General features: G+C 42.1%; 2 protein-coding genes across 3 annotated transcripts; both read right to left on the bottom strand.

Annotated features, from left to right (window-relative positions):
- Positions 1 to 147: 147 nt before the first annotated feature.
- LOC138629282 (inositol polyphosphate 5-phosphatase K-like) lies at positions 148 to 12,971 on the bottom strand. Of its 2 annotated transcripts, XM_069713292.1 has the most exons (14): positions 12,863 to 12,971; positions 12,413 to 12,482; positions 9,223 to 9,327; positions 9,018 to 9,126; positions 8,536 to 8,652; positions 7,098 to 7,273; positions 6,225 to 6,336; positions 5,639 to 5,748; positions 5,473 to 5,499; positions 3,087 to 3,318; positions 2,624 to 2,761; positions 2,455 to 2,538; positions 2,277 to 2,381; positions 148 to 2,161 (listed from the first exon to the last, which is right to left on the bottom strand). In XM_069713292.1, the coding sequence occupies exons 2-14, from the start codon at positions 12,472 to 12,474 to the stop codon at positions 2,066 to 2,068; spliced, it is 1,473 nt and encodes a 490-aa protein (XP_069569393.1). In that variant the 5' UTR covers positions 12,475 to 12,482; positions 12,863 to 12,971; the 3' UTR covers positions 148 to 2,065. The 2 variants fall into 2 exon arrangements, with proteins under 2 accessions (XP_069569393.1, XP_069570216.1); XM_069714115.1 differs by lacking the exon at positions 5,473 to 5,499.
- Positions 12,972 to 14,694: 1,723 nt separating this feature from the next.
- LOC138628547 (phosphatidylinositol transfer protein alpha isoform-like) lies at positions 14,695 to 26,609 on the bottom strand. Its single transcript, XM_069712052.1, has 12 exons — positions 26,280 to 26,609; positions 23,534 to 23,564; positions 19,388 to 19,533; positions 18,288 to 18,379; positions 18,042 to 18,049; positions 17,845 to 17,919; positions 16,446 to 16,529; positions 16,148 to 16,222; positions 15,931 to 16,041; positions 15,686 to 15,808; positions 14,948 to 14,999; positions 14,695 to 14,849 (listed from the first exon to the last, which is right to left on the bottom strand). Exons 1-11 carry the CDS (start codon positions 26,294 to 26,296, stop codon positions 14,958 to 14,960), a joined length of 804 nt encoding a protein of 267 aa, XP_069568153.1. The 5' UTR covers positions 26,297 to 26,609; the 3' UTR covers positions 14,695 to 14,849; positions 14,948 to 14,957.
- Positions 26,610 to 26,989: the final 380 nt, after the last annotated feature.

The raw sequence follows: 26,989 nt of genomic DNA, 5'->3' as shown, positions 1-26,989 counted from the left end.
AAAGAACAAAAACACATGTAACTGGAGCCAAAACATGCCAGCAGGGCTACTAAAGAAGAATTGCGTAATAATAAAAGACTTTTAGTGCCAAATAAACACGTGCAGTTAAATAGATAGCTGACGATGAATCAATGAACCACACAAGAATGAAGCGAGACTTTTTTAGTATTTGTATGTGCAAAGCTATACATTTGTTGGTATTCTGTTACAGTACAATATTTAATTGCCATTTGAGAAAATAAGTCACTCTTTAGTTAAAAAACAAAACTGTGACATAAACTGGCTAATTTATCAACTGGTTCCAGCAAGCCAATAATAACATTCAGTGGAACAGCTTAGTGTAGCTAAACGTTAGGAAAAAACAAACAAATTTAAATCGGAAGGAGATCAGAACAAGAAGAGGCATGTTATGATAAATAACCTATTGAATATTAAAGGTAGATGGATCAAAATTAAGCAGCATAGTACAGTACAGTAAATGTAATGCAACAATCCTTTCAAAGGCACTTGCTGAATCCATATAGTTCAATGAAAACTAAATTTATATTCTTTCTTAGTACACACTAATGAAAACATGACAACCTATAAATACACACACATTAACAATAAACAGTGCAATGTTTCTTTAAGTTCTTTTTTTCACTGTGACACCATAAACAGCAATAAAAGGAATGATTCACCGAGACAGAAAGATGAAGACGAGCTAAAGATAACCTGCTCTGGAAAAAAAAAAGGTGTGACGTTATGTTAAATAGCTATGTGTTCAAGTCCTCAGGAACAACTGAAGTTAATTCAAATACCGGGAGGAGAAAATCTTCTCACCTTCCTACAGCAGTCCTTTCACAACACGGTGAGCCCTATGTATACTTTAAATAACATGAAACCAGGAACAGATCCAGCCTCTATACTACAGCAAGGTTTTCAGGACAGTACCCACATGAAGATCAGTCCCCCAGAACTGCTGACTCTCCACACACTTCTACAGGAGGAATTTATTTTCAGTCAATACCGTGAAATGTTTATAGTACCAGTGTGGAATCTCAGAAGTATATAATTATTTTCTATTATAGCTACATAATGGTTTTATTCATTCGTCATCTCGTAGTTAAACCCATGTCGGTCAAATCTGTGGAGTCTGTAGGACCATCAAACACAAACAGCATAAAATGTCCTTAACTTTTCTCCAAAAAACAGATCTGTCCCCTTTATCCTCTCCACTAACAGATCCGGGCCCCTCCAACCCACTAGTACATCAGTGCTGGTGGGAAAAGTGACATGTTCAGGGGTCCTATGAGCTTCAACAGAGCTTGAGGTGACATGAATTTTCATTTTCGGCGGAGCTTCTCTTTCCTGCTCCAGTCTCCCATTATCTGCTAAGTAAGCACTGGATGACAACAGCTCGTTTTCCACTGCAAAATAACTCAATCTCTATCATTAAACTGATGTAAACAAAGATGGCCAGTGAGCTTTGTTAATGTTGCTATTCCCTTTTCCTTTTTGTGACTGTAGCACCTGAGTGAAGTTTGACTCGAGTGTTTTTTCCCATTTCAAAACAAACTTACTTCCTTTTAACACTGGGCTGATCACATAAAGCAGCGGATCTTACGACATACTTTTGCCTCTCATTTTATCAACACGCCAAACCTCTTCCTGCTTCACTAAGTATAATATCCAATCAAAGCAAACATCATATTGCATATCACAGTCTTATAAGCACGATAGTAAGAACTTTCTTTGCCCCATTGTAAGGCCAATTAAAATCTGACCTTCCACTTTAATCAAAGTTTTGAAGTCAGCTGATGAAGGAGTGTTCATATTTCCTGTCAAACTTTCACTCTGGTTCATATAAAAAAGAAAGAGACACAATGTACTGACTTCAGAGGTGTGAGTAACTAGCAGCCACCGCGTTAGGTGGCTTCAGAGAGGTCAGTGGTGGAACAGTGTGAACCGGCAGCGTTTCATGATCTGATCTCTCGGTGGCAGGTTAGGAAACAGTTATTAAAACCCTAGTGTTGTTCGGGAGACCTCATCTCTACATCCTGCCACATCTAGAACTGCTGACAGATCACTTCCAACAATCTTCACTCGCTACGGTTTGATCAAGTCCGTTGATATTTTCGGGCATCAGGCCTTCTTCAATGGCCACCTTGGACTCGTGGACCTGAAAGCCAGAGCAGCAGATTTCACTGGTTCTTATCAACAAAACCAGAAACTCTCATCTTAAATCATGTTGTCAAACAGAATGAAGGACAAACATCTTGTTGCTGATTACTGACCTTGAATGGCTCACTGATTCCAATGATGCAGTGCAGAGTGTTACTGTAGTAGCACAGCACGCACTCTCCTCCGCGCACGGGGATTTCCTCCTTACTGACGTACACCTGCAAAAACACATCCTTTTATATCACGTGTGTCACCATTGCGGTCCGTCTCATTAAACGTACGACTTCCTACCTGTATGATTTCCTCGTTCAAGGCCACCTCGTCGTCTTTGACCCACGTGTAGGTGATGTAGTCCGACACGCTGCTGAATCCAACCTGAGATTCAAACTGACGTTAAGCGTCTCATGCTGAAATAGCACATGTAATCAGCTGGTGTGTAGAGAGACGTTTTTAAACCCACCCTGTAGAGTCCGATCCAGTCCCAGGAACTGGAGGGGAACAGCTGCAGAGGGCTGTAGAGAACCATGGCGTCGATGTCTGCGCTCCAGTCGCCCTCCGCCTGCAGACGCACCAGAGGAGTCTCGTACATCTTCCTCAGCTGGAAGGACGGAGACACAAGGAAACACACAAATCAGTCAATTTGGAAAACATTTTAAAGAGAAATTTGTTAAGACAGCAGGTTTGACTAGTGGCACCCGGTGGTATCACAGCTTAAGGCACTTTCGCATCGGCCTCACTTTTCAGAGCCGGAAGCTACGAACATTTTTATATAGACTCGTTGGTCCACAACGAAAACGTTGATTTACCCTAAAATAAATATGTAATTCAGTCAACTCCATCTCTGTCAGATATAATAGAGTGAATAGGTGAAGCTAGAGTAAACTGAAGGATGCTTAACTGTATGTGAACGCTCAGTTTCTCACCTCCAGTGTGAAGGTACTGATGACAGGCTTGTGGTCACTGATGCTGTACTTCATGTTGCTGGTGTATAAGTCCTGCCTGATCTTCAGAGGGTACTCCTCATCCTCCCCCAGCTGCTTGACCTTCTCCGCGTCTGATCCGATCCCTTTTTCGTCCTGCTCGTCGGAGGGCGAGGCCGCGGGTCGGAGACGCCACAGAATCCGGTCGGTCCAAGCGGGTTTACGTTTCTTACCGCTGCGTCGGCGGTTCCAGACGGTGGAGGGACAGAGAGCAGAGGAAGGCTTTAGTTGGGAGATAGAGTCAACTCTGGACAGCAAGAATCCGTGTTGTTATGAGGAACATGACAGTGGAGGGAAACTGAGAAAAATGATTTAATATGTGAGATGTTGAAACCGAACATGACGCAGCGGGGACGTATCAGAAGACACATGGAGGCAAAAATGCAAAACAATGTCCACGCCAGGTAATCCTGACACGTCTTGTAGCCAATTACAGTAAAAGCTTTATTTATTGACAAGTTTCCATCTTGTCCTACCACATTTGATGTGAGAGAAAATGTTTAAGATCTCCAGAAGATACTGTGACACAGATAAACACTCTTTACACCTGTGCTGAGCAGAAAAGCCTCTCAGAATGAACAACACACGCAACCTTAGAAGAACACGTCGGGTTCAACGCCTGTCAGCCAAGAACAGGAAGGTCGACACACTCGTCTCATTTTCTCACTCAATCAAAGGTGGAAATTAATCTTAAATTTTCCTGCAGGTCTCTTGTTTCTCCTCCACCTCTGAAGTCCCATTATAGAGACCAGTGCTGTGTTTCAAATGTTGTACTTGTGTACTAACTCACTATTTTGAGTGCAGAGAAGTGCGCTTAGACTGTCAAGTACAGAAACATGCAGTTCACTTCAAGTACCAGGATGAAGCACTCAAGACAGTCCAAAAAAGAAGTGTGAAACTCTGGACACTTTTCACCCTAAACGGTCGCCATCTTGGCTCTGCAGAGGAAGCGGGCGGGGCCACCCACGTAAAGACTTTTCTAATTAAGGCTCTGAGGAAGCTGCAGCTGCTCCTGAACATTAAACAAAAGTATTTATTTTCCACTGCTGCTGCTGAACAGAAGAATCAGTGTGTTTATTGAGTGTGTTAAACAGGGACACAAAAACACGTTGATTTCTGGGTAAAATAATTAAAGCTTCAGATATGTTGGAGAGATGTGTTCACATGCTGAGGTTCTTTCATGTCAGTGCAGAACAGCAGTGTGTGATCTGAAACAACACAACTCTGTCAAAATCCCTGCACTACACAAGTAAGAGTCCTGACATGGAAGAGCACTATTTGTTAGTGTACTGAGGGAAGTACGTCATCTGGAACACGTCTGCCATCATGACTCCGGGTGGCAGAACCGGTCTTACATGTGTTTTTCTCGAGGCCATCACTGTTTTTAGAGGGTTGTTGCAACTCAAAACAAGTGTCAACAATTTTTAACTACTGTGTGACTACTTTCACAGAGAACAGAGCTTAACTATTAAATCAAGTAAAAAATGTCATTGCAGACCAACCATGCAGAGACCAACTTCCATCATAAATGGTACCATGTCTGACTTAAATCCACACATACTGAATTATAAACAGTCATAGCGCCTATCAAAACATATATTTCTGGCCATGCATGTTAGATGTTATGCAGCAGCTGATCTGGGACCCAGACAGGTTCACATATTTATATAAACAAGCTCTGCAAGTAGCAGGATGGATTTAGACGGTGTAGGTTAATGTAAACTTTGCTATTTAAAGGTGCCCTGTGGAGTTTTTTGGAAACACAATTCTCACAGAAAACTATTGTGTGCATCCTTGAAGCCTGAGAAATGTGCTGAACGTCTTTTCTTCTTCAGAAAATACCTGAAAAGTTTATTTTTATTACAGTATTTTGAATCACTTAAGTTTGTCGCTGCATTACTGCCAACTGTCAATCAGTGGAAGAGCATGAAACAGTCAAACTTTGCGGCGGTGGCTAAAAACTCGGCAGGGCACCTTTGACAGCCACATTGTTGTGAGCTCAAACAACAATCTGTGAAGTCAACAAGCATTTGAGTCTTTTCTTTGCAAAGACAATCTGAAATTGGTCTTGCGAAGACTTTACGCTCTCTCTGCTTGTTGGTGTGATTTGCACATGTTACAGAAGAACAGAATCTACATTTAGCCTTTTAAAAACACAACAAAGACTTTAAGTTACTGCATACAAAAGAGGATACTACTTCTTACCGGCCTGTTAAAAGTAGTATGTTAAAAGAATGTGCACATACTGGAGTGCAGTTAGGTGAGCTAAATGTGGGGTGACAAAATATATTATGGGAGATGTGGACACGAATGTAATCTGAACTCTTACTTAAAGCCAAACCATGTCTTGTAGAACCTGTGAAGTTGAAAAGAGATCAAATATATACAAAGTACTGCAAAAAAAAACAAAAAAAAAGTGACTGGAACGTTTGATTATGATTAATCAGGATTGATTTTGGTGATGACTTCTTGTGTGTTACTAGTAAAACAGTTACCTGCTGTCGTACGTATCGGAGTTTAAGTCAAACTTGTACGTGGGCTGAAAGTCCAGGGGTCCTTCCTCAAACTCCTGCAGCATCGGCTCTTTCTTCTTCATCATGAGCAACTGAAAACAGCAGCAACACACATATTTCATCATTTCCTGACCTGCCCATCCAAAACGCCTCCTCCCAGTTATCAGGCTCTTGGTTTTCATTTGGTTTAAAACCAAAATGTTCCCACAACAGTCCTCTGGTGTTTGGCTTTGCAACCAAATTCAAAATGCGTACATTATTGGATGCTCATCAAAATGTGGTTGGTTTAATATTAAAAGATAAGCGTCTCAAAATAAACAGTTGGTGGCGCTAATTTTCCACTCGTGTGCCGTAAACAAAACGGGAGGAGGAGGAGCAGCGGGATGAGGTCATTAAAAGCACCAGTCAAACCTCCAACTGTGGAAAATAACATGGAAATAGTGATGCAAATGTATTTGTTAGTTTCAGATGAATAGAACGATTCCAGTAATCATTGAAAATGATTGTGGTCAAATAAAATATCTGCATTTATGCATTACTTGTCACGTGAGCAGTAGCTGAATGATACCTGGTCTTTGCTCCACAGCAGGTTGTAGGTTTCATTGTTGATACAGGTGCGGACAAAGTGCATGCCGTGGTCCTGAATCCGGAAGTTGAGGTCTCCGAACCAGAACACGAGTCTGGACCAGAGGAGGACCAGAGGAGGACCAGAGGAGGGCCAGAGGAGGGCCAGAGGAGGACCAGAGGAGGGCCAGAGGAGGGCCAGAGGAGGGGCAGCAGGAGAAAGAGAGGTTTTTTATGATGGTTGCGATCAAAAATGTTTGATTTTGCAGAGGATTTTCTCAAGAATTGCGATGTAATTAGAAACAATTTTAAGTGGAGAAATAAAAAAAACATTTTGCACTACCTACTACTATAAAGGAATAAATGTATAATCATTTCCTGTGATAATAATCATGCTGCACATCACAGAAATATTAGATACGATAAGACTCATAATGACACAACTTTACAGAACAGACAGTCTGTGACTAAAATAAGAGCTTTAATTACCGTTTCATTATTGTTAATTCAGCATATATAGGTCTACTGTATGTACAAAAGCGCAGCCTCTTGCAACGTGTGTATAAAATTGTTTTAGCATACAGTAATATGTAATCACTTCCATTGATAATAAGAATTTCATTCAAAAGTATTAATGTGAGAATCACATTTCCTGCAAACTCTGTCACGTCTGGTTTTCCCGCTTGTTCCTGTTTAGTTTTCCAGTTTTATTTGGTGATGAGAAAACAGGTGCAGAGCATTTCTGAGTTACTTTTGATAATAAAGCGAGTTTTGTTTGAAAATACTTTACACTGTAACACTTTCAGCACAGCTTCTGCTGACGACATGTTTTGCGGAAAAATTGCAAATATTGCAAAATATTTCTGCCTCTTCTCACCTGTGGTCAGCAATCCTTGGAGCCTTTTCACAGTCAAACATCTGCGTGTCCATGATGTACTCAAACTCATCCACTCTCTCTGTGGCGTATTTCATATGAGCTGCCAGGTGGCAGTTGAGGAAGCAGAGCATGTGGCCGTAGAAGGACAGACGGACGGACACACCACCTTTGTTACCCTGAGAGACAAACAGGAAGAGATGAAACACACTGAATCTGTTGAAGCACTTTTCATCCACTGAGCTACAGCATGTGAGAGACAATTATTAAGTCCATTTTTAGCCTTCTGAAACAGTCAAACATTTACTTCTGCTTCTGCGGTTCAGTTCACAAGTAAGACACACCAAGTGGGATGACGCATTTCACAATACACTTTATTGCGTTCCGTATTTCGAGGGGAAGTGCTCCAATTTTACTCGCCAGAGTGAGTTCGTAGGTGTTGATGAGCTGCGCTACACAGCCAGGTTTCAGTTTTAGGAGTTTGACACAGAAAGCTGTTTTTAAATTCATCTGCTGAAAGGTTTTCTGAGCTGATCTGAAATCTGAGTTGAAGGCGTGTGTCTGTCGGGAGGATTTGCGACATCACAAATAGTTGTTGTTCGTCACAGTGGGGAAACCACAGATGGGATTACTGACGGATAAATTCCATTTAGTGCCCCACAAAGCCTCAACAATGAAGAACCAAACACAAAAGCAGGACCTCCATAAAGTGGAATGCAGCCATCATTAATACACTTGTGTTTTCCATACTGTGACAAGTCTCAGTGTCTATAAGCAGCTAACACGAGTATGAGATGGAAACCTGAAACCCGCTTTACTCATCTTGTATTTGGTAATTAAACCTTTGAACTGATAAATATTTTCATTGTGATAAATTCCATATTATTTTTGGGGGAGAGGGGCAGAGAATTTATACACTTAGGTAATTTAACTTTTTCTAATGACCAAATCTTATAAACACAATTCATTACTGAATTCATAGTATCTTTATACATCTTCACACATACCTGGAGGGAATCTTTGAGTGAAGAACCAGAATGCACTGGATTCATTTAGTTGTCTCTCTAAGTTGTCTTGAGTCTCGTCTCTTTATGGCCTCTACGAATACTACGAGCTTAGCAAAGCCAAAACTCTGACTTTGTGGCAGAGGTGCATTGTGGGTAACGCAGGCACCAGGTTTTGACAAGGAAACAGAAGGCGTGGAATAAAAAAAGAGAAATATGTTGCGGATACTTCAGCTTTGATTTTGATCCACTTGTAAAACCGTAAATTGTGTCTGACAGTGTTTTAGTCCACTCTATCAAAATGTTTGATATGTGTGTGTGTGTGTGTGTGTGTGTGTGTGTGTGTGTGTGTGTGTGTGTGTGTGTGTGTGTGTGTGTGTGTGTGTGTGTGTGTGTGTGTGTGTGTGTGTGTGTGTGTGTGTGTGTGTTTTACTCACCCAGTAACCGAAAATGCCTGTGCGTGTGAACGTAGCCTGGATGTCTCTGATGAAGGGGACATGCTCCAGTTTGGAGAAAAAGAGCAGCAGCAGACCCTGCATCCTGATGGATGACACCTGAAATACACACACATACACACACACACGCACACACACACACACACACACACACACACACACACACACACACACACACACACACACACACACACACACACACACACACACACACACACACACACACACACACACACACACACACACACACACAAGAAGAATTTACACTTACATGAATGAAAATGACTAATAACAGATTGATCTGTTCTTGTTCCCCTGTGAAAGTGACTTCCAGCTCTGACGTGTGTGTGTGTGTGTGTGTGTGTGTGTGTGTGTGTGTGTGTGTGTGTGTGTGTGTGTGTGTGTGTGTGTGTGTGTGTGTGTGTGTGTGTGTGTGTGTGTGTGTGTTTTGAGAGGATACGTACCTTGATGTATTTGTGTGGTGCTAAGGTGGACATAAACAGATGACTCCATGGGTCGTCGAACACGATGTCCGACACGAATCTCAGCGGCCCTGAGTAAACTTCCTGCAGACTGACACACAAACACACACACAGTTGTGACTGTCAGTCCAACTCATGTCTAGTTGCACCAACAAACCAGCAGCGCCACCTTCCCTGCACCACCTACCCGATGACGTAGAGGTCTGGGCTCTTTGGGGAGTTCAGGTGGAGGAGCGAGGTCAGGTCGTCCGGGGGATCGACGGTGGCCACGTTCCACGTCACCATGTGCAGCCTGTGTGAACGGAAGATGAAAACTAAGTCATTTTCAAGCATCATAAAAACATACAAATTGCGTGAATAATTGATTAACAAAATGGGAAACTAAACAAGCAATAAGCTACAACGATCCACCTTCATTCACGACAATCCACGAGATACAGGATGATCTTATGACTTCAGCTGCACCACATCGCAAAATAAGAAGTTACTATAATTCGAGCTTTACAAACAAAGAGCTTCTTTCAGCACGACCGAAAGCAAAGACGAACACGTCACGCGAGTTTAAAAGCTGTTACAGTATAACCACTGTACTACTACTACAGTTCTCATAATGAGAGCAGTCGTCCTTTCATCCAAACATGAGACATCCAGTATATTGAATTTTGTCTGCTCCGCTTTGACAGCAAAATCTATGACAGAAATTCGAAGAATAAAGAGGGGCTTCAATTAGAAGGAAGAAGAGTGTCCTTGGTTGGCCGGTGACCCGGCGGCTCGGTGAACCCAGAGGAAGAAGATCCACGAAGACAGAGTAAAGTTGTTCATGTGGAAAGATGAAGAGACGACGTCATTCTCCACCTGAAGCTGTTCTTTCTCTGCGTGTTCGCTCTCCTGCCACAGACGAGGAAGGCGTTGTCCAGGGTCTTCCCCACTTCCTCATGCAGCTTGTTTTTGGGGTCCAAGTCGTCCACGCAGGTCATCAGCTGGTTGAGGCGGTGGCGCAGCACCACTTTGCTCCCCGACAGCAGCGTGGCGTCGCTGCAAAGGCTGTCGGAGCGGACGCGGCGGAGGCTGCCAAACAGCTGAGTGATTTGACCCATTCTGCCTCCGAGTTTGACGTGTGGTCAGCTGGCTGCTTGAATGAGGGAGCGTGGAAGTTACAAAAATACACAAAAGTACAAAGTATTTGCTGAAGGATCAAAGATCGTTGGCAGCGTTCCACAACAACAAAATAATCTAAAAAAAGGAATCAAAGGAGCGGCAGTCCTTGCGTCTGTAGAATCGACCCACTGAGTGAAGTGAGGAAAGTTCTGGCTCGAGGATTTTGGTGCTCCAGAGTGGGACGGATTAGGAAATTGGCTAATTTGTCTACAAGTCGTCTTCGTGTGCTACGTCTAATCTCAAAGGTCTCAACATTAGGCCTATTAAAAATTGAGAAACCGGCGTGCGTGCGCGAATGTAAAAACCTCTGTTTCCTTCTGGAAGCTGTTGGGCATCCAGCTGCTTTTTCATCAGGCAGAATGGAAAAGCATTGTTTACCACTTCAAATCCGCATTAGATATGTTGTTGGGCAACCTAATCCTCCTGCCAGAACGCACTCTGATTGCACTCAGATTTGTAGGCTGGCAGGAGCACATTCAACCCTGAATGAGACGGACAATTATGCTTTCTGGTACCAACGTCAGGCAGCGACACAAAGACTTAGTCAACCTTTAATTAAGCCAAACAAAGAAACATTCTTCAGCTAGAAACGTAAATGTCACGTATAAAAGGCAAAGAGAAATGAGGTGGAGAGGAAAGGAGAGCAGAATAAAGTCCACATTGTAAAGTCTGTCTTCACGGCCGGGCGTAGACAATGTTATCTCTGTCTAAAGAGGGAAACGCCAAACTGGCTACGACAATAACACAATATAGTCCCCAACTACGGCTCTGGCCTGAATTATAAGATCAATCGAGTCCAAAGAAAATAAAGACAAATGAGGAGAAATAAAAGAAAAACTTGTGCTATAAAAACTGTTAAAATCAGAAGTGACTCAGACAACTTAAACAGCAGGATCCAATGAAAACTACAGAAAGCTTTCTCCTAAACTCTTTTAAATTATGCAGCACATAACTTGTATCCATCCAGCTGTTATCTGGGACTTATCCTGTCTTTACATTACATTACATTTCATTTAGCTGACACTTTTATCCAAAGCGACTTACAATAAGTGCATTTCAACCATGAGGGTACAAAACCCAGAACAACAGGAATCAAGAAAATACAATTTCTTCAAGAAAGCCAAACTACAAAGTTCTATCAGTAAGTGTCATTTTAAGTGAGATTCATGCTGCTACCTGTGTTTCAGATCGGGGGAAAGAGAGGATCAGTTGGTTGTCATCAGCATAGCTGTGGTAGGAAAAGCCATGTGAGTGAATGACAGAGCCGAGAGAGTTGGTGTACAGAGAGAAGAGGAGGGGACCCGGGACGGAGCCTTGAGGGACACCAGTAGTGAGAGGACAAGGTTCAGACACAGATCCTCTCCAAGTTCCCCGGTAGGTGAGGTCATTGAGGTAAGATGAGAACAGGGAGAGAGCAGAGCCTGAGACACTGAGGTCCTGAAGGAGGAAAGAAGGATCTGGTGGTTCACTGTGTCAAATGCAGCAGAAGGTCCAGAAGGATCAGGACAGAGGACAGAGAGGCTGCTCTAGCAGTGTGAAGCTGCTCAGAGACAGAAGGAGGACCGTCTCTGTTGAGTGGTCTGTTGAAACCAGACTGGTGATCAAGAAGGTTATTATGGAGGAGATAGGAGGAGAGTTGGTTGAAGATAGCTCGTTCGAGAGTTTTGGAAAGAAAGGGAAGAAGAGAGACGGGTCTGTAGTTGTTTAGACCCCGGACAGGTCGCCAGTCGATCCCACAGACACACAATCATCAACACTCAAACCTAAAGTCTACTGCGAATCACCATCTGACCAAACAAGCAGGTCTTTGCAGTCTGCGGGTCGTAGGAGGAAGCCGGGGTACCTGAGGAAAACCACTTCACACAGAAAGGCCCCGGCCGGGACCAGGACCTTCTTACCGAGGACTAACTTGTGTTGCCAAAAACAAACTGGGCTCCACCCAGCATGTCATTACATCCCGTCATCCTGACGCAATGCTTTCTATTGCGTGATTGGGTTTCTTTTCAAGACACTCACACGTTGGTCTTACAGCAGAAAACATCCCCCTCCATTACAATGGAAAGACATTAGAAATAGTTTGACCACAAAATGCAAAAAAAAAAATGCCATAGTTGTTTCACTTTGCACAACACAACAGAGGGTGTATGAAACATGCTTTTTGGTGTTTTTTTTTGTTTTTTTAATGGTCGCAGGGGGCCAATAAAGAGTCAGTGTCCCACCTGAAGCTGTCCGCCTCGTCGGTCCCGCTCCTCTCACTGAGCTCCTCGTGCTCCTCCATCATCTCCTCACCTGCAAGACAACGACACGCTTTCACTGCAACTTCAGTCCAAACCTGAAGCTGGAGAGGAGTGAAAACTCCCAACGCATGCAGCAGTGACGCTCTGGTTCCGCAACACTGCTGACGTATCAACACCTGAAGGCTGACGACACCGTGGATGTGTTGTTGTTGATCTCTGACTTTAGTCGACTCGGTTAAACCAAGCCGATAGCATCCATTGACTTCCAGCTAACTGCGCATGGGAACTTCGTGCTATCGCCCCGCGCCGCTGCTGCGTTGTTGTCGTCTGATAATGTCGTAAACAAAGCGAGCTGCATCGAGCTTTTCTCATTCAACACTTAACACCGGAATAAACGACAAGCAGCAGTGAAGGTGTTGCATCGTGTATTACCTGATATGCTTCAGTTGCACTTGTTTCCCTTGTTTTTGTCGACTTTGTCGAGCGTACAGTAAACAGCAGAGCAGCGACGCTGGTGTACAGTAGCTGCTGTTGTTGACCACGCCCCTTAACCGGAAGACAGGTTATTTGCCTTCAAAATAAAAGCATAGCTTTGAAGTTACATGTCAAGTGTTAGAACAGAGGTCTTCAACGTTTTTCAGGCCAAGGACCCCCAAACTGATAGAGAGATGGAGCAGGGACCCCCTACTATATATATAGTGTATAAAATTGTGTTTTATATTAAACTGGCGGAGTGCAGGAGGGTCCAGGCTAGTCTCCTGCTGTGAGTGAACCGGTGTCCAGCTTGAGAGCTCCTGTGTGTTGCTGAATGTGTGCATTTCTGATTGAAAGATAACATCCCTGTTGAAGACCTATGCGTTAGAATGTAATTGGCGTTTTCTAATATATTGTCTATTTATCTGCACTGCACATAACTTGACACCTATCGATGATAGTTTTTAGTTTACCATGCGTATTAAGCAGTGGTGGAAAATAAAGCACACTTGCTTGTGACCTGTATTCAAGCACGATTTTGAGGTTCTTCTACTTTACTGGAGTATTTCCACTCTATTCCATTCCACTACATCTCAGAGGGAAATGTAGTAGCTACTTCCTACTCCTCCTGACTGCTTACGTCACTTTTAAAGTGAGGACACAACGTAATACAGGGTATAATAAGCTTTTGAAATACAGAGCATTGTTAAAGGTTTAACCAGGGGGTTCCAACAAGAGGCTTCTGACATCTCACAAACAGCAGAGAGTAGTCAGGGTCACATTTCAGCCTTTTGGAGCAAAAGGTTTTTCTTAAAACCTTCCCCTTAGACAGTTTGCCTGACCTGAACCTTTAGTAGGTAACACAGCTACAGATTCAAGTTAATGTGAGAATTAAGTATGAGTAGAGTAAAAAAAATAAAACATTCTGACCTAAATTGTGTGCAACTAATGTGGAATTTAGTGTTTGGCAGTTAAAATTTGTGGGGGAGGCTTTTATTCTGAAAGGCTCAGGCTCAAGCGTTATTATTGGTGCAGGTGGTATGACGGGACATTAGCTCACTTTTTCCAGCAAAGCACTATGTACTACTGTATACAAAAAAAAAATATCAATAAACAAATACACTGTCTTTAATATACTAGAAACTCATAACATTAAAATCCAGAAGTTTTTTTTTTTTTTTTTTTTATTCAAAGCAGGATAAGACTTACAATGACCAAACATTCTTCTTGCATATTACAATCACCAACACTCTAAACCTAAATTTTAAATCACCTTTTATATCATAGTGTTTATATAAATCATAAGCTATATTTTCACTGCCTCCACTGCAGGAAGGGGGAGGAATTTCCCATTTGATAAAACATTAGGTGCACTTTGTGAGGTCAGAAAATGAACTGTTCCCTAAAAAGCACCAATGTCTTCTCCTTTTTATTTATTATTCTATAAAAAAAATAAAACAAAAATGTAACTCCTGGAAACTTTAAGGATTTTGTAGACAGACGACTGCAGGAAAAATTTGTCTTGCTCTGGTAAGTAAACAATAAATCACTGAGAACTGGAAAAGACAAACTCAAGAAGGAGAATAAAACCAATAACTGTCATTAAAAAATTATTGTATTCGCAGGAAATGTTGCTTCAGAGACAACCCACACCTTTACCCTAATGTTCTTCAACTTCAAATGACCAAATAGGCATAAACAAAAACGTTTCATTCCTCAACTTGCAAACTCGCCCATATAAAAAGACGAAAAGTTGTATTCAAATGTAGCACATAAATACACACAGTTGCTTTACAATAAGGAGCTCTTATTAAGAGCAATTTTTTATTGGGATGCAAGTGTGGTGCTCTCGATTATGCCTATCAAGCTGCTACAATTCCAGTCAGTCCGAGGGGTGGAGTGTGAGCTTGCTGAATGAAGACAAATCCTCCTGTGTCAGAGTGATCTGAGGAGGAAGACAGAAGGAATAAAAAAATAAAAAATAAATTAAAAAAAGATTCTGCGAAATCTCAACTCTCAGCAGGACGATAGCTTCATACTCACAGAGTCTGTTTCACTCAATGGGCATGCCTTTAACTTCATCCTCCTTCCTCATCTGTGACACGGAGAAACACGTTACTCAGACACATGAATACAAAAAAAAGTCTTCATTCAGCAGAAGCACGGCTGATGAGAAATACTGCTGCCGCCATAACAACAAAAGATTTGCTCAGTTCTTCTTTTAAAAAGATAATTTCCACATTGTACCAAATAATCTTTCATGGTGTTATGACATTGAAACCAAATAGGTTGACATGAAGAGCTCAGCACAGGGACAAAGGCTTTCAAATATGTAATGGGAGTCCAACCTTTCCAGCATCTTGTTTTATAAGTAGATATTCTCACCAGGTTGTGTTTTGAGTGCTGAAAGGCCTGAACACTTGTATACAAAAGATGAGGCACTTCTGGGTAAATTACAAGATGAGAAAATGCGCCTTCAAATATTCAGTCTCATGTAGACAACCTAGTGCCATCGAATTTATCTTTTTCTTGTTATATTACATACCAACTTATCATATAATAAGAACGCTTTCTTGTTTTAATGGGATGTTTTAATTTCATTATAATTTGAAAAATATCTTGGTACATCCAAAGAATATCTCACATTATAATGAGAAATTAGGGAAATATTTGTTGCTATGGTGACGCTGCCAGAGAGGAGTAACGCAACGAAATAAGGTTTAACTGAAGTGATTACTGCTCCCCCCTGCAGCAGCGATGCAGTAACTAGTATACAGTCACCTCGTCCAGCTCCTTCTTTGTCTCCTCCTCCATACGCCGAATGTCATCCATCGACAGATTAATCCATTTATCGATCGAGCAGAACAGCTGTCTGTGGAAGTGGGTGAACAAACGCTTCTCCACCTGGACGGGAGGTGGAGGGGGGAGTGAGAAAGACAGTGAGGACACACCACATTTTCTCTATGTAGAAATTCACATACTGACCACCAGAGGGCAATATATCTCTAAAATCAGATATTTCCTACTTTGTGAATTAGGTTTTCAATGCTTCCCTGAAGTCCCATCTTCTTGAATTCAACAGAGACGAGCTTATAGGCGCACATGTGAGGACACTCGGAGTTGGTGGAGAGTTCTTTCTGAAAACACACAGTTGCATAGACAAAATGTAAAAAAAATACAGATGTATATCCAAGCCTTTAAAATCAATCAAATTATTTCTTTGATGAAGTGACGAGGTCGTACCTTCCAGTCGGGTCCCAGCGGCCCTCGCCCCGTCTCTGAATTAAAGATGGATGGATCCTGATCTGCTTTGTAGTCCTGAAGGATGAAAGCAACCAGTACAATCAGTATGAGACATATGAAAACAACCTAAAGCAACAATTTTATCACACTGAATGTTTAGTAAACAGATGTGCTGACTAGACAGACAGTGTGACTCTGAGCAATTTCAATCAGCGATCTAATCGGCTGCTGTTGGGAAAAATCCAACCCAAAGCCACGGTTTGTTTCTAAAAACATGCAGGATTTTTTTTTCTCTTACCTTTGCACTTATCGCACTTTTGTCAGCAATATCAATGTTGACAACTTCAGCGCGTTCCCATGTGGCTGTGTCAAGTCCATGTACCTGCAGAGTGGAAAATCAAACCTTCACGTTAGCTCAGCGTCTTAGTGAAAGCAAGAAACAGACCAATTTCATGTTTAAAAGTACAGTTAAACAAAAACGAGGGTTTGACCAGTGTAGTTCGTTATTTTGTCCTGAATCTTCTCCAGACAGCTTCTACTGACGAAGCCAAAGGCAGAAAATCTCCTATTTACGGTCTAAAATAACGTCATGCTCGTGGTCCAACGCTTACGTGTTACCAACTCTGATTCTAAATTTTGACCTGATAATGAAACAAGATGAAAAGTCAACCACAGAGTCATTTGACTTTCTTTCCTTTCAAAGAAATCCAAGATATTTAATTTGTAGCAATTCTTGCACTCAACCAAAAATAAAAATCACTGTCATTTGAAACATCATCTGGGATTCACGAATGTTTATATTAAATTCGTGCCGCTCCCAGTAGATGATATTTTACTTTTATTTCTCATGCTGGTGGCTCCCAGCGGGTGAAAGTCTACATCCCCTCTGTGGGAATCACCAATGTCTGTACAAAATTTGATGTTTAATCCATCTACAATTTTTTGATATATTTCAGCTTTGACTAACGTGGAGCCATTCAGCCAGTGTGGATAAAAAAAAAAAATGGTCTGAAACTTGGATCTCGCACCAGCTGGCCAACACGTTGTTGCAGCTAATCAATCTTAATCCGATTTCAAACCAAAGATTCGCAGCGAGACGATTTGAACTACTTGCAGCTCTCCAGTCAGCAACACTGTGAAAGCTGCCAGTTTCCACTAAAGCAACACGCCGAGACGCTGTAACGTCTCCACGGCAACGACTCTGTACGCAGCAACACATGAATGACACAACATGGGGAAAACTAAATGATGGATAAGTCATTGTGGGTTTGCAATTCGGGATATTTCTCGACCTCGACAACTAGTCTCCCCTCATCAACTGAGACTGCAACACAACGAGGTGAGGAAGTGAAGCTGCTACGCTGCTACAGGAGCCACGGAGAGCAAAAACGGTGGAAATAGGACGGTGGTGTGAAGCGTCGTGGGGCGGCACAGTTATCAAACTGATGATCAGCTCTTTTAATCCATCATCTAAAACTAGACAGATCTAAGTTTTTCTGTTTTAAAGTGCTACTTGTGTTCACGCTCAAAACTCTGTAAACACGGCAGCAAAACACAACAATTACAGACATTTTTAGAAAGAAAAAAGATGCATATATCTAATCCACAAATCCAAATATTCAATTTCACGTATGTGACTTTAACTGTGATGTATCCTCTTGGGTAAGGTACGTTTGTTGGCATACATCCTGACTTACATTGTTCTGCTCCCCCATATCAGGCTTGTGCCACGTCTCGATCTTAATCATGAAGGATTCTTTCATGTAGTCATTCTGTGGGCACGACAGAGATACACGACAGGATCAGTCAGCGGGGGTCTTATTGTAAAAAGGTTTGTTATTCAGAATAAAAAGCTCAACTTCAGGTTTCATTTGAACACTCAAAATAAACTTACAGTGAGGACTGCATGAGGAGGACGGGTGGATCAAGACGGGAGGAGGAGACATCACAAAGAAAAGGACAGACAAACTTTTAGACCCGCCGCACATTTCAAGCACCCAACTTTATATTTGTAAAAGTCGACGACACACAGAGGAACCAACACAGAGGGACTGAGTGAAAACGGCCAGCCAACCTGCATGAATTGTTAAAATGACCAATCGTAATGCGACATATTGTGTGTGTACGAGCTGGGACTCACCGGTTTTACAGTAAGGATATGCATTCCAGGCTTCCTCGCGGACCTGCAGAGCACCTTTCGGAGCAATCATACGGATGATACCCGGCACTTTACTGCGGAGACATGAAAAGAAAACACCCATTAATGTAGCTGAATGTACACACACACACACACACACACACACACACACACACACACACACACACACACACACACACACACACACACACACACACACACACACACACACACACACACACACACACACACACACTCAAGACATGTACAGCAAGAAGCACCGGACACACTGGGTACAACTTGACACATAAACAGAGCTGCTTTCATAGTTTTCATGTCTGTTTGCTGTCTTTTAGCTGCTTCCCCACTATAATCCTTTATGTATGTCCCATGAGGTGAACAGTTTGACAAAAAACTGGTCATGTGCATTTCACCCATGGACCAATATCTCCCTCTTGACAGTGCTGCACTATGAGGGCCCAGACAGCTGTCGAGTCCATAATAAAGAAACCCCATTATAACTTATTAGAGGTGCTGCTACCTCTACCTTTTTTTTTCTTTTTTTTTTTACACCCTCCTCTGTCATGATTTTAGACTGTTTTCAGACAGGAATGGATGCAAACACATGCAAATATTTATTTTGAACAAGCTGTGTCAACTTACAGCAACCTTGATAACTGGCAGTTCGTGAGCAGTTAAGGAAATGATGGACGATCCCGAGAACAAGGTAAATGCGGTTAAGTAAATGGTGCAGTGAAGGGAGAACAGACAGAAGCCAGGACGGATGTTATCACTTAATTCACCACCTGCAGCAGTTTGCCATTTTTTTCCCCCAATCTCTGTATAATGTATTTTATGCAGGTTTTTTTTTTTTTTTTTTTGCTTCCGTTGTTCATTTTTTGTATTCTGGGTTAAAATCATTGAGCATGTTTGTGTGTTTGAAGCAAGCAGCTTCTGTTGAGCTTTACAAGGTGTTACAAGGTGTGACAATGATTCCACTGGCCATTGTATCACGGGGTGTGTGTGTGTGTGTGTGTGTGTGTGTGTGTGTGTGTGTGTGTGTGTGTGCGTGCGTGCGTGCGAAGCCGTGCTGCGCTGCCGACCTCGCCAGGTGGTAGATCTTGTTGGTGTATTGTCCCTTCTCTCCCTCCTTCTCGTAGGGATGGTTCTCCAGCACCTCCACGCCTTCTCCTCCACCCGTCTCGCTCTTGCTGGCCTCGGCGACCGTGTACAGCTGGCCCACCTGGTACTGGACGCACAAGCGGAGACAGCGTGGTCAGTGTTGTTTACACAGGTATTCATACAGTCACGAAGTCAATCAGTCAGATACTTTGTCAACACACAAGCATTGTAAATATTGGCATCATGTGAATTTACATAGTGAGAAGAAAAAAAAATATATATATATATACATATATATATATCTTAATTTAAAACAATAAACTAAAATGACCTTAAAAGAAATAGACGTTAATTGTGGCCATATTCACTATAAAATCAGCACAGAACCTTATCAGATTATTTGAGTCATCTAAAATATTCAATTACAGGAGCCCATCAGTTTAAAACACGCCTTTAAGGACTTGTCATTTCGTTCACCGAGAACACTTTTATTAAGCTGTCTTGCCACTGATGTAAGGTGGGTGGCCAAGACAAAAGATGCGCAGCTGTTTCATAGAGTCAACAATCACTGCTCCTGTTCTTCTTTTAAATGCTTAAACAACTCAAATTTAAGAAATCTCATCCAGGCCTGATTACTGTAAAACACTTTCTTTAATTGGGTCCTCTTTATCTACTTTTAGGACTTGTGTGAAAATCTGATGGTTTTATGAAGTCATATTTATGTCGAAAAATAAAAAATTCTAAGTCTTTTCAGCACCTAATGGAAAAGTAGAAGCTCAACCGCAGGAAAAAAAAATTGGATTTAGAGGATTTCTGCATAAACAAAGTGAAGTCTTTTCACATACTTCCTCAGAGCTCAGTGTTGTCAAACAAGTTTGTAGAAATGATAAAAAAAACAAAAAAACACTACAATCAAGACCAAATGAAGACAAGAGGAGACAAGTTCAAAGACCCGTGTTGAGTGCTTCTGTCATGACCTCAGTTAAACATTCACGTACAAGACCACAAGTTAACCGTTTTCCTACATTTCTTAGACACAAACTTCAGCAACAGGAAACCGCAGAGTAAGCCTGTTCTTGAATCTCTTCTTCCTTCTCCCTCCTCACCCCTCCTGACTCAGGCAAAAGAGTTGTGACACTGGAAAAAGTGACTCATATCACTGACCACACACACACACACACACACACACACACACACACACACACACACACACACACACACACACACACACACACACACACACACACACACACACACACACACAGAAAGCCTCTCTGACAGATTTAAGTCTGTTTTACGTAATGCTGAAACATCAGGTCCACTCAGCAGCCCGCTGGGTTTGATATCTTTGTGTCTTTGGTATTTTAGGATCTGGGTGACACTTGTAGAAGCACTGACACATGTTGTCACCACAATGTTGGAGATGAATGAAGCCAAGCCCTCCTCCCTCAGCGACGGCGCACCGCTACAGGCCGCTAACCTATTTTGGTAGCTGCCCGACGCTCGGCCTCGCCGCTGTGACTGGGAGCTCAGGAATGTGACTGGCCGTGTGGAACCAGTGCGTCTTGTCGTCGTCACAGACGGGTCAGACAGCTCAGGGGAGGGAGCGCAACGATCGGCGTTGGCAGGCGACGTGTTCAGACAGAGCGTGAACTTGCCGAGTCACAGCTCGCGATTTATAGACAAAAACAAGTTTGTGTTGCTTTATATTGAGAACCAGAAGGACTGTAGTCGGCAATCAGTCACGCCAACAACCGTCCAAACAACTCCAGAGTTTGTTGGTTGAAACTTCTGAAGCCACCAATCATCCAACAACATTTCCACACAGCGCTGCAGAGAAACTTCATTCTTTGCATTTCACATGCCATTATATACCGGAAGAATAAGTTCAAACTAAATAAGTGGGCTGTATTCTGTTACACTAACAGATGTTAATGAAAATATCACTTCTGTCAACATATTTCAATTAACTTGGGCTGCAACAATGTTATTTTCTATTTCTAGTTAGATTTTTTTTTCTTGATTAAAAAAGGAAACTCACTGCTTTCAACATTAACCCATGATGATGTAATCAGGTTATTAAAATAAAAAAATCCATTAGAGCCTGTATTTCAAAAATAATTTAAAAAAAAGTTATTTTAAAAGTACCTTTCATGCAAGAAATGCAGCTCCGAGTGCTTCAGTGTTAAAGTTTGAAGATGAAGGCATTCACCGGACTAGTCAGGTCTACTCAATGATGTTATCCTGTTGCATTGTGGGAAACGTAGCATTCACATTTTTGGATCTCATATTAAGGAGGGAAAGTCGGTGGCCTGTGATGCCCCAGTTTTGATCAGTTCTTTTGAAATAGGTTTCTTGTGAGTCCTCTATCTTTACAGAGAGCAACACCTGAGTGCTCCTTCAAATGATTATTTTAGTTTTATTCTAGTAATCGTTGGTCCAAACCGTTTTATATTCTGTTTAGTTTCATGGAAGATTAGGAAAAAAAACCTGATTATTGACAATTGTAAAGCTGAAGTTTAGTTTTGCATAAAGAATACAAACAGTGAAGGTGACTGTCCAAAGGTTAGTTACTGCAACGTAGTGTTTGCCGTTTCAGATCTATAAAACATACAACTAAAAGAAGGAGAAATCCAACACTGACTAATCCCATTACGTAATAATTGCCGTTTTGATAACCTGTAACCCACCCGGCTCGTTTCCAAACACTGTTACAGCCTCACATATGACAGCGCCTGCGGCGTAACAACAGAGCACAGAGCAACACCTCGACTTCATTCAGACTTAATCCAGCTCAGGATGTTGTAACTGTCGCGAACGGTTACCCAACGAACACGGGGATCGGAAGTTCTGCATCCAAAGTTCCCCCTCCTCCCGAGAGGGATCAGGGGAAAACTGAGACGATGCGGCTTTGTGAAATTCTGGCTTCCTCTTTGTGTTAGGCAATCAATGGAAAAACAAAGAGTTCAGTATTTGATGGTGCATTTGGATTAAAACTCAGATTAACGCAATAGCAAAAAAAAAGAAAGAAAGAAGGGGTTCACGTACATGCAGTGAGGAAGGTAAACACTCACGGTTCAGTACAAATGAGAGAGAAAGAGCTCTGAACTGCTTTCTTGAAAATCACAGCTAAATAAATTCTGGATTTTGAATCTGAAGGGAGGCTAAAGTGAGTAAAGTCCTCAAAGTGGCTAACTACAACAACAACACGACTGTGTCAAGCGGAAACCAGCAGTGACGTCACCCGTTGGTTTGTGAACGGCCGTTATGAAGCCTCGAGTTGGGATTTTGTCTGACGCCATGTTGCTAGTTCAGAGCGGTTTGGAGCAGGAAGTGACCATATTTGGATGAGCTGGGGGGGGGGGAGCGGTGGATCTGACTGATCTGATTGGAAACCTGACGATACTACGTCCCACCCACCGATAGATGTAACCTGACTGCACCGCAGGCCCGTCAATCAAACAGACCCCCCAAAAACAGGTCTTTTTAAAGCTTATTTTGTAATTAATGAGGGATTATTTTCAGATGGACGTCCAGAAAACTAATAAGAAGGAGCGACTTTAGCGAACAACACCGAGATAACTTGTTTTATTGACTGAGACTTTTATGAGACCAGTTGAACGAGAGTCTATGGAGCCTTTTTGGAGACAACCTCTAGTGGCACTCAGTGGTACTGCAGCTTCAGGCACTTCCTCATCGGCCTCATTTTTAAGAGCCGGAAGTCTAGGTTCTGTGTGAAATCTCTTCCGCTCTGTTGTGCCTTTAATCATCTCCAAAGATGAAGATCAGACACACCGTGATAACCAAAATATGTTGTATCAGCAGGCCGGAAAGGTTCCTCTTCCCTGGAATGCTGTACTGTCACTGAGTGACTTCATCTCACATTAAAGAGAAGGAAACTGGTACTGACATGAGAACATCTCCGACAAGGAGAAGAAACGATCAGGTGTAAAATGTGGACTGATGAAAACCAAACTTACCCAAAACCGTGTGAGCAGAAAATATTCCATAAAACACAACATCAACATGATATCAATTCTTCCTCTGAATCTGGAGCTCGTTCAGTCTGTTGATGTCGATTATCACAAACTGTCTCATTGAATTAAAGGAAATAAACGAGTTCTTACCTCCTCCACGGAAATGGGCAGGACGATCCGGCTGGGAGACAGAAACAACAAGAAGACATTAACTGTGGCACACACACAATCCAGTCAGCGATAAAACGGTGTCGGCTGCACTGTTGACCTACAACAACAGACGAGGAAACGCTATCACAGATCTGCATTTAGTCTTTAGGTCCGACATCAGCTGTCTGATGACATCATCTCAGCACATCAATAAACAGACAAGTCGGAAGTACAAACAAACTTGAGAATCACTCGTAGAAATGACTGTAACTTCATATACGGTGTCTCAAGATTTAGGAAAATAATCTTCTACTGAACATAATGCAAATTCACTTTGCAGAGATTTAGATTAGTCGATTGTTGCCACTCTCCTTCTGAAAGGAAACACAATTTCACCTCACAAATGCTCTGAAGTTCACTAACTACATTTTATCTCTTTACTAAACGTCAAAATGAGAATTCACTGGTTTTTTTTCCATTTCGTGACCAGTAACTTCATTTAATCCATGCTGGTTGCCTAGCAACTGTTCCCGACAAAGAAATAACCTCCAGCAATAACGAAAAAATGTGAAGCTGCAGTTTTTGTACAGATTAAACAAACAAGATAAAACAGGCTAATTTGTTTGCCTAAGAGGTGCTACTGGGTGGATTTAGTTTTGACAGAGTTTGGTTCGCTGTCACTCTGTTTCTCAGGCTATTTGTTAAACTAACCTAAACAAAGAGAAGCGGCTGCTGACTCCAGCTCATGGTACACATTCAGGATCCACACATGGGGGTGCGATTAGTCTATCAAAGTAACTCAATTAAAAAAGCGTGTGAAGAAATTTGGAACCTCTTGTCATTACATTATTTGGTGTATTTTAACAACTGTAATTAATGCTGTAATAAAGGGAAAGTTGTGAGACTCCCAAGAGACAGATTTTAAAAAAGATCCCTCAAAACTGAAGCAGCAGAGGCTGAGATGTTCACGTTTGAAAACCACGTTTCCCATTATGCAATTCCTCAGTTTTAATTGGACCTGTTTTGCACATGTCCTCCAAAGCCAACACTTTCTATCTAAAGCAGACATTAGAGTCACAGGCCGTGTAGCTCTCCTCGAGACGCGACGACTAAAGTGAAGTTCATGAGTAAAATCAGTGAAGATGTCCTTCAACCAATCAGAGCAGAGAGAACGGCTGCATCTACATTTACAGGTTGTGGGTTTGATTTCAACAAGCGTACAAAACAATCTGACTTCTACATAGATGTCACGCGGAAAACACAATCTTATACCGCAGCTGCAATAAAAACAGGAGTCAGCAGAAACAGTGACATAAGGTCAATCAGCTGTCCTGCAGAGGTGGAAGCCAGAAGCAGCTCAGACATGGCAGCTCAGCAGAGAACGAATGAAGCCACGGTCTCAGCACTGAGCACATGGAGATGCAGCCATAAAGGCAGCAGGGATAACAACATATCCCTGCTGCCTTGACTGATTTATAGTGATATATGATGTTCACTGGGAAGTACCATGACCGGAGGTTCTCCTACTGATGAGAAGGAGGAAATTACGAGGCTGCAATCAAGTCTGCTGCTGCGAGAGATAACAAACTTTTGGTAGAAGCTCTGCATGTGTGTGTGTCTGTCTGTGCTGTTTGTGCATCCTTCGCTTGTGTGCCGTGATACAATAGCAAATTAATCGCCACCTGTTGTCAGTCCAGCAGCGCCTGAATATTTCATTAGAACAGATCAGAGTGGAAGAGGAGCCCTACCAGGCGTGATGGCTGATGAAACAGATCCACGTTGGGCTGCTCACACTCACAGAAAGGCACGCCACAGTTTTTGAGGATGATGCCTAACTAAAGGGGCCTTGTATTACTGTAAAAGCAGAACAGATCAGTCTCCTTAAGAACTTTAATTTAACAGGGCTGAGCCTTTTAATGTACTTTGTACCATGGTCAGATGACGGCCAGGTACTATTTCCAGCAATGATATGCATATGACATGAGAGTTATAAAACTATCTGCCTCAGGAGTCACCGGAAATAAAAAAGACTCCTTTATTTACTCAATCAGGCGTTTTAAAGCATATTTGTGAGATTTGTAAATAAAACTGATTGCATTATTCCCAATATTTGCCAAGTTGTATCCCAAAGTCTGCCCAAACATTTGCCTATTTGAAATTGTCCTTATAAATTCACTACCATGTCTTATGAAACACGACTTAATACAGTTTATAAGAGGAATTTTCCACTTCGGCTTATATTGTGACGTAAACAAATACATATATTAAGAGCACATTAAAGTTGTTTCGCCGCACCCGAAGCGTGTACCTCGCTCGGTAGCGCCTTGTGTAAAACAAACCTGAACGTTTTACTGAGTTACACAGCTGCTTTGAAAGTAAAGGTCAACCTATCTATGCCGAAAATACATTCACCCCTAATAGCAGTCCAAAAGCGTTCCTATTTGAAAATATGTTATTGATTACGTATGGTTATAACCAAATGAACCTTAAATTGCAAGAACTTGAAATGGAGTTTTGTGAGTTCCAACTCAAACAACACAAGGGGCCAAAACAAACCCCCAGAAACTGGTAGCCAAGCAACTTATCGAAACATTTTGAACTGGAGCCTCATTATGCTGCCCTCATTCTCTAAGTTAGGTTAGTATTTCAAGAACAGTTTATGAAGTTTACCGATAAATCAAGGGTCCGTTTCGCTCCTCCAGCAGACATAACAAACCGAGCAGTTTCAGAAAGTTAAGATACTCACTATTCTTTAATCAGCATGTTGACTGCTTCCTCCGTCCAGAAAACAGCATACAAAGAGAGAAGGAGGTGGGAAAGCTGCTTGAAAGCTGACAGGACTCGTTCATTCACTGCTTGACACCGCTTCCCTCCGGGTTTTCTTCCTGAAAGATGCCGTGTGTGCGCGAAGGGGCGCGGCGTCCAGAGAGGCGGAGACTCCCACCTTTAGTTCAGGTAACTCCGTGTGACGTTCAAGTGCTGTCGGAACTTTATCAGTATCATCCATTTTACATACAGTCTCTGTACTGTGTTCTACTACTGGTACCGATGTTGTTATTGATACTACCAATATCAGTGTGATGATTACGATAGAGTTTAAGAATAAGACTAATAGGTGATAACTTAACTGCTGCGGTGTAAAGCAGAAAGAACTGCCTGTCTTTTTATTTACAACAACTAAACATTACCGTGTCTTCAAGTTCACGTGACAAGACGTCATGTGATTGCATGACCAATAGCAAACACAGGTTATAAGCATGCAAGTCACATGTTATAATGAGACGCTCGAGATTGGTGATATTTGTTTTAATTATTTTCCACCAAATCAGTGATCAGTGATCCTTAGTAGGTACACAAGGATACACTTCCCTGTCTTCCTAAGGGGTGGTGTGTGTGTGTGTGTGTGTGTGTGTGTGTGTGTGTGTGTGTGTGTGTGTGTGTGTGTGTGTGTGTGTG

Source organism: Brachyistius frenatus, unplaced genomic scaffold (assembly GCF_029030835.1).
Source record: "Brachyistius frenatus isolate BFR_SWC_R1_liver_20210118 unplaced genomic scaffold, ASM2903083v1 Contig_1, whole genome shotgun sequence".
NCBI classification, from domain to species: Eukaryota; Metazoa; Chordata; class Actinopteri; family Embiotocidae; genus Brachyistius; species Brachyistius frenatus.
This window is presented reverse-complemented; position numbering and strand designations above follow the sequence as displayed.

Coding starts and splice junctions, on each gene's coding strand:
- LOC138629282 (XM_069713292.1), bottom strand. CDS start 12,474: ATGATGGAGGAGCACGAGGAGCTCAGTGAGAGGAGCGGGACCGACGAG. Junction 8,653..9,017: donor CACCACACAAATACATCAAG/GTACGTATCCTC, acceptor TGTGTATTTCAG/GTGTCATCCATCAGGATGCA. Junction 2,162..2,276: donor GAATCAGTGAGCCATTCAAG/GTCAGTAATCAG, acceptor TCTGGCTTTCAG/GTCCACGAGTCCAAGGTGGC.
- LOC138628547 (XM_069712052.1), bottom strand. Junction 16,042..16,147: donor CGCTGGGACCCGACTGGAAG/GTACGACCTCGT, acceptor GTGTGTTTTCAG/AAAGAACTCTCCACCAACTC. Junction 15,809..15,930: donor TTGAAAACCTAATTCACAAA/GTAGGAAATATC, acceptor CCTCCCGTCCAG/GTGGAGAAGCGTTTGTTCAC.